Consider the following 10,781-nt stretch of genomic DNA (forward strand, 5'->3'; position numbering starts at 1 on the left):
ATTTAATATCAACACTATATGTTTGATTATGTAAGAACATTATAAAATTAGAACCAAAATCTACCTAACAGTCTACCTGGCATCTCAGGAGAAAAAAGTTGCTGAAAATTCAAGCAGCAGAAGAGGGCAGTAAAACTCAACAGAATGTTCTGGAAGATGGTTAATACGTTTCCTTATTTCCCTTTTTTAGTTTCTCAAAAAGCCTTCATATGCTAACAAGATGTATTTTGTACAGCAGACACTTATATGTGCCCAAATGTATAAACACCAAAGTTCTGCCCAGTTTATCAATATACTTGCTATATAATAAAAATCTTACTAAGGAGCACCATTACCATTGTGCTTTGCCATACAGAACAGGTTGAACCACCTTGATTTGCTTTGGGATTAAAGTTAGTATCCCCCTTGTAACCAGCATTCACAATGTGCCTGTGTCCTGTGCTCTGGCACCCCAGACTTCTCAAAAGCAGCCAATTACAAGATGATTTTCCCTTACTTCCTTATTTGGCCTTCCTTTCAAAACTGCTCTTCTTCAAGGTCTAAGTTTCTTCCTGAGTTCTTGTGTAACTGTCATATAAGGAGTCTCTTTACCTTCCATTTGAAGTTGCAGATTAAGTCAGCCAGCTGAACCATACAGATAGTTTATTTGAATTTCCTCTGTGATTGTGTTGAATGTCTTTAAAACTTTCAAGTAGTCTGAAGGTAATTATTCTCTATGCCTTGTTCTTCCCTCTCACTTTTATTCATAATGTTTTCTTTTTTTTTTTTTTTTCTTTTTGTTTTTGTGAGACTGGATGTTTCTGTGTATAGCTGGCTGTCCTGAAACTTGCTCTGTGGACCAGGCAGGCCTCAGAAATCTGCCTCGGCTCCCTCTTCTCCCTCAGTGCTGGAATTAAGAGCCAATACCACCATTCCTCCCCACCCTTTACCATAATCTCTTAAAATATCAGCATATACCTCTCTACATAATAGGTATACAACTAATATAAGGAGAGAGGATGCGGTGGTTCAAGGTCAATTGAAGATTTCATTATAGGATTTGAGTAGACTGTCAAGAGTGTGAATTTTTATATGATTCCTAGCTGAAGTTAGTATTAGGAGCTCTAATAAACTTACAGTTTGAGCCCATGCACTTCACTCATTTAAAATAAAACAGAAAACAAGAACTACTTCAAGGGTCTCCCCCCCCCAAAAAAACAAACAAACAAACAAAACAAAACAAAAAAAACCACAGTCTGTGCATGCATTCAGTTGAAATTTCCCATAGGACTCTGCTTAAGAGGTTGGGAGTGCCATGCGTGAAATGATTAAACATGACTAGAACAAAGGCTCTGGGTGACATGGAATTTTAGTCACCATGTCTCATGTAGAATCAAGTTAGCATGTACATGAAGTAAAGAGTTAAAAAAAAAAAAAAAGTTCCACGAGTATTCTTACTTTCCGGGAGACTTCCACAGAGTAAGGTGTTAGGTAGAGTTTCTTTCCTAAGTGCCGTTTCTCATGGTTTGATTCCCCCACCTTGGATCTTCTCTCTTTACATTTTTGTATTGTTTTGTTTTGTTTTGTTTTGAGCAGGGGTCTTGCTGTGTTGCTCAGCCTCCTTCAAACCATTTTCCTGACTTAACTTTACTGAGAACATAGTTTAATTTCAGATTCTGTGTCATTTTTTTTCTTCATTCGTGCCAAGAACGTACACTTTAATTGACTATTTTAGTTTCCCTCCTTTTCTTCTTTCACTGGTTTTTCACGACTCCATCCTCACATCCCCCTCCCCAGCCAACACAAACACAGTAGAAAGATATTCAGCACTGTCAAAATATCACCTCTCTAGGCAATTAATTCTTTTATCAAACAATGTTTCAGAATGAAGTGGATTTTTTTAAGGTTATGGAGAATAAGGCCAGTTATCGAAAAGTTAGTATCTTTTGATCCGTTACCATAACATACCTTCTTGTAAACATGGACAGAAAAAAATTTTTAAAGGTACATTTGAAAGCACATTCTTTTTAGTTTACGTCTTGTCTTTGTTGATCAAAATGCTAAAAGCTATGAAACAGCAGGGGGAAAATACCTTAAAGCAATGCCGTGGACACTTAGCATTCCGATGAAGTGGAGCTCAGCCTCTGTCCCTGGGAAAGGCGAGTGCCCGAGGGCTCAATAGGACTGCGGAGCCTGGAGGGCAGTTCCGTGAAAGACTTCACCCTACCTCCATCAATACATGTGTGGACCCTGACAACAGCCCTCTCATTTCTTTAAAAATAGAATAAATTAAATAAGCCGGTAGCTGTGTGCGTGCTCTGAGCAGCGAGCACGTCAGACTGCGCCCTAGTGGGGAGAGGCGAGGGGATTCCCTTAGTTAGGACCTCGAATCTCGGGAGGGGAAGCTGTGGCATTTTCGCGCTCCTCGGCCCCCACTGGATGCTGGACTAGGAGGAAACCGAGACCCCCAAAGAGAGCCAGCCTAGGCGCAGGCACAGTGAACCACGGGGCGCCTGGAGGGATGGGGAGGCCGGCGCAGCTCTCTTGGCACCACCTGGGGCAGCCGAGGGCAGCTTCCCGGCTTCCCTCGTCTCTCATTTGCGTGGGTAAAAAGCCTGCCCCTATGGGTCTTGCGCAACTCGCTGAAGCGGAGACGGGGGAAAGCTGTTGCGGGTTGGGGGAATGAAGAGGCGGAAAGACGCCGTCACCACAACGTCACGTGGAGGCCGCTTCACAGACTTAAAAGCCAGGTTCTCCCCGTTAGCAGCCAGTTGTCAAACTGCCGAGCTAAGAGCTTCAGGAGTGTCACGACCCTGCTCACGAAGGAACTCAGCGCGGTGTCCTGCCAGCTCTGCCGCCAGCTCTGCCGCCAGCTCCGCCGCCAGCTCCGCTGACTCCCGCTGCAGCCACCGCCGCCGCCACCTCTGCGATGCTCTTCCGAGCTGTGCTGATCTGCGCCGCCCTGGCGCTCAGCCACGCAGGTGAGTGAGAGGCTCTGTGCCCTAGGCGCCCCTGGACTCCTCAGGCTCAGACCCCCTTTCTAGGAGCGTGGGACTGGCTGTGTGGGATAGGCTGTGTATTGGCAAAGAGCCTGAACCGAAGGAACTGCAGCCCGCTTTCAGGTTGTGGGCTATTACTCAACTGAGCAGAGAACCACTCTCATTTGTTAAAAACCAACAGTCTTAATGGTTTACAGGTTGTCATTATGGTAAGACAGAATCTGATCAATACTTATGAAAAGCATGTGTGTGGGCAAATGAACAGGAGTGATTGCTTTACATACCTGTCGGATCTCCTCTGACCACAGGAAAATCCGGAATACATTTTAAAAAATATGTTCAAAATGTTAAAACTTGTCTGGTTTACTTTGATTTTCTTTACACTAAATTTTGACAAATGTACTAGGTTGGCCCATTTTAATTTTGAAAGGGCCACTTAATAATTCTAGTCTGAGCATCCAAGTTGTTTTGAAAATGTTGGTGATGTGAGCTATGAAGTTAGGTCCTCTGCTTTTCTTGCTTAAGAATAGAAAGTTGCTATTTCTACATTACAACCATTTGATGAGACAGACTTAACTAAAATAAAGACCCTTTTTTTTTCTGGGACTACATGTGTGTATGTCAAACATATCATTGTAGAGTTGACCCATAGTGACACAACTAAATCCTTAAGTTAAGATGAAGACAACCAAGAGTGACTGACGGGCTGTCTTATTTTTTTTTAATATAGCAAATCCTTGCTGTTCCAACCCGTGTCAAAACCGCGGTGAATGTATAAGCATTGGATTTGACCAGTATAAGTGTGACTGTACCCGGACTGGATTCTACGGTGAAAACTGTACTACACGTAAGTTTTTCCTGAGTTATCTTCTTTTGGAATGGGGCCACATATGGTTACCATCATTTTGTACATTTGTGTCCTGTGGGGGGGCGCCTGCTCAGCTCTTCCTCCTGCTTTGTCTCTCTCCAGCTGAGTTTCTGACAAGAATCAGATTACTGCTGAAGCCCACCCCAAACACAGTACACTACATCCTGACCCACTTCAAGGGAGTCTGGAACATTGTAAACAACATTCCCTTCCTGCGAAGTTCAATCATGAGATATGTGTTGACATGTAAGTACAACCCTCCCTTGTTTTCCAGCATCCTCCAACAAAACTATGCACTAGAAACCCAACCCAAAAAAATATCCCCAACCTTTTCAAAACAGCTTGAAGTATACCTTTTCCATTCTGCGCCCCCCCCCCCCCCGAAATGTCTAAAATACTGTCATTACATGACATGTAATCTGGATCCTAGTTATGACCCCTGTCCTTCATTCCTGTGGAGGAAGTGTGGTTCACTTTTTCATTGAATACCCAGGGCTTGCAGGAATTGTTCTGAACACACAGCACCCTTTAAAACAAATGGTTGCTCAGGGTTTGGGTCAGAAGGGAAAATAGCTGTCTATAGTTCTAAGTGAGGGTCATACCCAACTGTATCTGTCATCAGCTATGGAACAGGGAGGAGCAGTAGCTGAAAAGTCAAGACTACTGGAGCATAATGTCCTGTGTAAAGCCTAAGCTTTATTGAAGATGTATTTTCAGTGCCCTTTTAAAGTTTAGTCATTGTAAAGCAGGGTATCTTTGTCTGAATGAAATCCAATCTCTGTACTTGCTACATTATACAATGATGATTGACATTTCCCTTGTTGCTTCTTCATATGAGGTCCAATAATTTTTTTTCTTTAAAACTGCAGCCAGATCACATTTGATTGACAGTCCACCAACTTACAATGTCCACTATGGTTACAAAAGCTGGGAAGCCTTCTCCAACCTCTCCTACTACACCAGGGCTCTTCCTCCAGTACCTGATGACTGTCCAACTCCCATAGGTGTGAAAGGTGAGTGCAAAGAAATACAGATGTTGCAATTATATCAAGAGTTGGGTGTGTATCTAGAAAAGTTGACTTTACATTGTCCTTTATTTGAAGCTGTAAGTTTTGTCTTTGGTATGGCTACCCACAGAGGCTTATTAAAAGGGCAGATCTATTATATGAAAGTAAATCTCCATTTTGATATAATGTCTTAACATTAGTACATTATGCTAAATAGAATCGATGTTAGTTGAAATTGATAGAACTGTTCAATAAGTCTTCCCTTCACAGTATCTTAAAACTTGAATTTATAGTCTGAGCAGGAAAGCATATTGCCTGTTATCTCTAAGGTAAAGGTTAACCAATAACTCAAGACCATTCTGGGATAGAGAGTGAGTTTTGGTCCAGCCTGGGGTACAAGCATGGCACTTCATGCCTCAAAGCACAGTTTTATTAATGTTGTGATCCTCTTGGAGACCGTGCTTCTCTGTGGTGGATGCGCTCATGAATTGGTCATCTGTTTGCTTGAACAAATATGTGAATGGATAGATATTTACTGTAGCGTTTTCATGTTCTAGGAAATAAGGAGCTCCCTGATTCAAAACAAGTGCTGGAAAAGGTTCTTCTAAGGAGAGAGTTCATCCCTGATCCCCAAGGCTCAAATATGATGTTTGCATTCTTTGCCCAGCACTTCACTCATCAGTTTTTCAAGACAGATCAGAAGCGAGGACCTGGGTTCACCCGAGGACTGGGCCATGGAGTAAGTAGGCTTAACTCAGATTTAAAGCAAATCCTTAGGAAATGATGACATCTCACCATGCCAAACAAATCACGCCCATTTTTTTTTATTATTATCCAAATGTCATGTCTACTAAAACCATAATAGAGCTTTCCATTTTTCATTTGCTGGTTTAGTAAAAATGAGCATACATACACAGAAATATATTCACAACCATCTATAACTCTATCCAGTTCTAGGGATTTGATGTTTTCTTCAACCATTTTAGGGTACCAGGCAAGCACATGATATAGATACATACATACATACATACATACAGGCAGGCAGACAGGCAAATTCTCACGCATATAAAATAAATCTTTAAAAAATCACTTTTTGAATTTTAAAGCCAACAAAATCACCAACTTTTAATAAGAAATGATAGTAAGAAATCAGTAAATTGAAATTTCTTCATAATTAATTTTCTAGGTGGACTTAAATCACATTTACGGTGAGACTCTAGACAGACAACATAAACTGCGCCTTTTCAAGGATGGAAAATTGAAATATCAGGTATTTCCCTTGCAGTTTAAAAATTTAGACTTAAATTTTGAAACTATTGTGGCTTTTCTTTTTCTTTTCTTTTTTTTTTTTTTTTTTAACTCTGTTATTACTGTTGTGACTTAGGTCATCGGTGAAGAGGTGTATCCTCCCACAGTCAAAGACACTCAGGCAGAAATGATCTACCCTCCTCACATCCCTGAGCACCTGCAGTTTGCTGTGGGGCAGGAAGTCTTTGGTCTGGTGCCTGGTCTGATGATGTATGCTACAATCTGGCTCCGGGAGCACAACAGAGTGTGTGATATCCTCAAACAGGAGCACCCTGAGTGGGATGATGAGCGGCTGTTCCAAACCAGCAGACTCATACTCATAGGTGAGCAAGAGAGATAGAAGTGAATAAGACCATCTCCCCCTAATATATTTGATTCCTTCTTGTATAGGAGGAGAGTGAATGTGATCTGGTAACATACCTACCATTTGTTGTACGGAAAATAAACTCTCTGTCTTGTACAACAGGAGAGACTATCAAGATAGTGATCGAAGACTACGTGCAACACCTGAGCGGCTACCACTTCAAACTCAAGTTTGACCCAGAGCTCCTTTTTAACCAGCAGTTCCAGTATCAGAACCGCATTGCCTCTGAATTCAACACACTCTATCACTGGCACCCCCTGCTGCCCGACACCTTCAACATTGAGGACCAGAAGTATACCTTCAAACAGTTTCTCTACAACAACTCCATCCTCCTCGAACACGGACTCGCTCAGTTTGTTGAGTCATTCACCAGACAGATTGCTGGCCGGGTAAGCATTGTTCCTGAAAAGCAACACCTGGCTGGCCAGTAGCTTTAGGATTTTTGTCATAGAGACAGTTTTGTTTTTTTTTTTTTTTTTCTTTCACTAAACGAATAGTCAGGTGTTCTGCTGGTTCTTGAAACACAGTAGCTGGAAGGTTTTTGAAAAGGCTACAGTGTTTGTCTAAAATGATCAAGCAAATAACACCTGTCTATCTTAAAACTAATATTTTAAAATACTGCAGTCATCTTATAGATTACAGAAGTAACTATTCAGACTTGTCTATCAGATTATTATTTTTTTTTATAATCATAAAAGGCCCGTTCCTTACAGACTGGAAGCGATAAGGCCAAGACATAGGACTACAGGAATATGCCCAAGAATCTCATTTTATTATTTGCTTTACTCAGGTTGCTGGGGGTAGGAATGTTCCAGTTGCTGTACAAGCAGTGGCAAAGGCTTCCATTGACCAGAGCAGAGAGATGAAATACCAGTCTCTCAATGAGTACCGCAAACGCTTCTCCCTGAAGCCTTACACATCATTTGAAGAACTTACAGGTGAGAATGGTTTCTGAAATTTCCAAAATGACTGAGGATTAAATGGGAAAAAAGAAGGTGAGAGGGAATTTAGTGAAGGGATAAACTATCTTCCTCTTCCTCATCATCCTCCTCATTTTTTCTTCTGGAAATAGAAAGGATCCAGTTTATTGAGAAAGAGGAGTGGGAATGGGGGTTGGCTAGTGAGCAGGGGAAAGCCTGTGTTCAACAACCAGGACTACTTTCAGCCATTCCCAGCTTGATATACCTGTATCTCTTATCTTTGGTACCTTCCAGGAGAGAAGGAAATGGCTGCAGAATTGAAAGCCCTCTACAGTGACATAGATGCCATGGAACTGTATCCCGCCCTGCTGGTGGAAAAGCCTCGTCCAGATGCTATCTTTGGGGAGACCATGGTAGAACTTGGAGCACCATTCTCCTTGAAAGGACTTATGGGTAATCCCATCTGTTCTCCTCAATACTGGAAGCCGAGCACCTTCGGAGGAGAAGTGGGTTTTAAAATCATCAACACTGCCTCAATCCAGTCTCTCATCTGCAATAATGTGAAGGGGTGTCCCTTCACTTCATTCAATGTGCAAGATCCACAGCCTACCAAAACAGCCACCATCAATGCGAGTGCCTCCCACTCCAGACTAGATGACATTAACCCTACAGTACTAATCAAAAGGCGTTCCACTGAGCTGTAAAAGTCTACTGACCATATTTATTTATTTACAAGAACGATTTAATTTAATTATTTAATATTTATGCTGAGTGCTTTTTTTTCATTTAACATCTTCTATAACAGAAGGCGATGTTCTTGAACAATGTCACATTTGTGAAGATTCCCGTGTTTGTACTTTAAATATGTGTTACCCAAAAGTGAAAGGGAAAAACAGCTTTCATTTTTCTGCATAAGCCAGTGAGAAGGGAAATGGATTTTGATATCTTTATACTTGAATTTCAGCTCATGACTAGCTTAATAAGAGCAAAGGAAAGACATATGAATATTTAAGTGCTATTACAAGATGAAAAATGCTGCAGGTATCAACACTGTTGGTTATGACCGTGTCCTCCTTCTATGTTAGGAGCACGTAATGTGGAATTTCTTTTAAATCTTGCATATCTTTATCTCATCAAACAAAGGGGTACAAGTTCAGTTTTAAGTGAGCATTTAAGGTGGATACTGGCAACTCTCTCATTTTTAAAAGCAATCTTGAAACAAATAACTTGAAATTTCTAAATTGGGAGTTTGAATCATTTTCAAAAGGTCTTACTTTCTTAAGCTGCCAAGTTTGTACCCACACCAATTAAACAGCTATCATAAACATAAACCTCCAAAACTAGTAGAAATTATATTATTGTTATTAATGGTTAAGATACATCAGGGATTTTCTTTTCTCAGGAGTAGTGAAAAGCTACTTACTATGACAATCAGACCTTCCTTGCATGTCAAAATGCTGGCATAGGAAGGTGGTAGAGCCTGTGCTATTCTGTCTTAAACTATGGGTCTGAGCTTTAAAACTTGTTTATGAGTGGTAGCCAGCAAAATCTATAGCAACAAAAGTCTACAAACAAAATAACCAAGAACAAAGAAGGATTCCAAATTAAAGATCACATCTGGGGTTAAACTTCTGAAGGGAATTTTCTGATCCTTCAGATGTGATGCTGGCCTGGTACTCAACAGGTTTTTGCTGTGAGGTTAAAGACTCACCAGGCTGTACTTTAAACAGTTTTTCTGTTGCACTGTATGACGTAACAGTCCATCTCTCAATGCAAAAGATACCAGTGGCCTCATGAGCTTCTTCAAAATTTTGAAATGTCTTCCAGCTCATGGTACCTGGACTGCTGTAGGCCCCATGCAATGTATGAGTTCAGCCTGGATGGCAGCATGCTGCTCCTCTTAGTTCCATTTCTTGTAGTCATTTTACTATGAGAAACTGCTGATTGATTTTCCGCTGCTGTGTTCCGGGTTTTTAGTATCAGGAGCATTCTTTCTTTAACCTCTATTAACATTCTCTCTACTTGAAGTTTTACATTCAGGAAAACCTCGGCTCAGGACTACTATATAGCTTCCCTTTGGAGGAAAAGAATTACTTTAGGCAAAAGGCAAAAAAAAATTTAAAAATATATTTTATTTATAATTATATGGAAGGGCCCTACCAAGATGCTAGAAATATAGGGGTTCCTGACAAGAAAGTCACATTCTTGTTCTGAAGAATTGCTTTCTTACTTAAAAACAGTCAGTTAGTGGGTAGTTCTGGGCAATAGGAATAAATATGAAACAATAATGATGATCATTTTCTACATCTCATTATCAGCTGAGGTACTGTATATTACTGAATTTATTGAAGATAGTTATGTCTTTCAGACATTATTGTTATAAACCATGTTTAAGTCTACTAAAAGTGTTTCTTTTTGCCTTGTGTCAGAATTGATGTACCTTTTTTATGATTACCTCTCTGAAATACTGTATAAGCAATCAAAAAATAATGAGATTAATGTTCATGGATAAATTTTAAGAAAACTAGTGTATTTTATTGAAAAGTTTAAAATTAGAACTTAGGCCGTTGGAATTTACACATAAAGCAGACTGCATAAAACCAATGTTGACTCACTTATGCATGGTATAAAGACTAACATTTTAGACATTTTGAAGGCCCTGTAGGTGCTTTATTAATTAGTTAGAACTTAATTTATTAAAAAAATATATCCAAAGCACTATAGGCATTAGAATTCGTGCATCAAAAACTGATTACAAAATAATATTGAAATTAATGTAAATAACTGAAAACTCTATCTTACGAAGAAATATGTTTTATTACAAAGAAATTATGAAACATTTTGAAGATTATATGCTTTAAAAGTTTAAGATCAGAAAATAATCAACTTTAGAAAAAAATGTATAAAAATTGTTAATGTCATTGATTTAAAAAAAAAGCCAACATGATTGTTGTGAATATAAACCTGCTGACTGAACCTGGACATTCAGGTTAAGTATGTGACTGCTACAGTGCCTCAGAGAAATTTGTATTTAAATTAACTCATGTAAAAAGAAAATCTTAGAACAAATGCTTATTTTTATACTTATTTAAGAATCAAAAACTTCTGAAAATAAAGTTTGATTGTTTCTTTATATCATGGCATTGATATCTCTGAATCATGACTCTTAAACCATTATCTTATGTTCTTTCATCTACAATAAGAGTGGCATGTACCTTAATGGTAAAGCAGCTGCCTAATGTTTAGGAGGCCCCGGGGTTCTAGCCTCAGCACTGAATAAGAAAACTCTAGGCTGTCCCTTAAAGAAATGGCTCTTCTCTTGCTCCTATGGACTCT

At 39.7% G+C, this 10,781-nt stretch overlaps 1 protein-coding gene across 1 annotated transcript; it reads left to right on the plus strand.

Moving 5' to 3' along the window:
- The first annotated feature begins 2,753 nt into the window (after nt 1–2,753).
- Nucleotides 2,754–10,578, plus strand: Ptgs2 (prostaglandin-endoperoxide synthase 2). The gene is made up of 10 exons (XM_076941312.1): nt 2,754–2,960; nt 3,709–3,825; nt 3,949–4,092; nt 4,716–4,859; nt 5,411–5,592; nt 6,040–6,123; nt 6,238–6,484; nt 6,628–6,914; nt 7,316–7,463; nt 7,740–10,578. The coding sequence occupies exons 1-10, from the start codon at nt 2,909–2,911 to the stop codon at nt 8,147–8,149; spliced, it is 1,815 nt and encodes a 604-aa protein (XP_076797427.1). The 5' UTR covers nt 2,754–2,908; the 3' UTR covers nt 8,150–10,578.
- The last annotated feature ends 203 nt before the right edge of the window (nt 10,579–10,781 follow it).

Source organism: Arvicanthis niloticus, chromosome 10, assembly GCF_011762505.2.
Source record: "Arvicanthis niloticus isolate mArvNil1 chromosome 10, mArvNil1.pat.X, whole genome shotgun sequence".
Lineage (NCBI taxonomy): Eukaryota > Metazoa > Chordata > Mammalia > Rodentia > Muridae > Arvicanthis > Arvicanthis niloticus.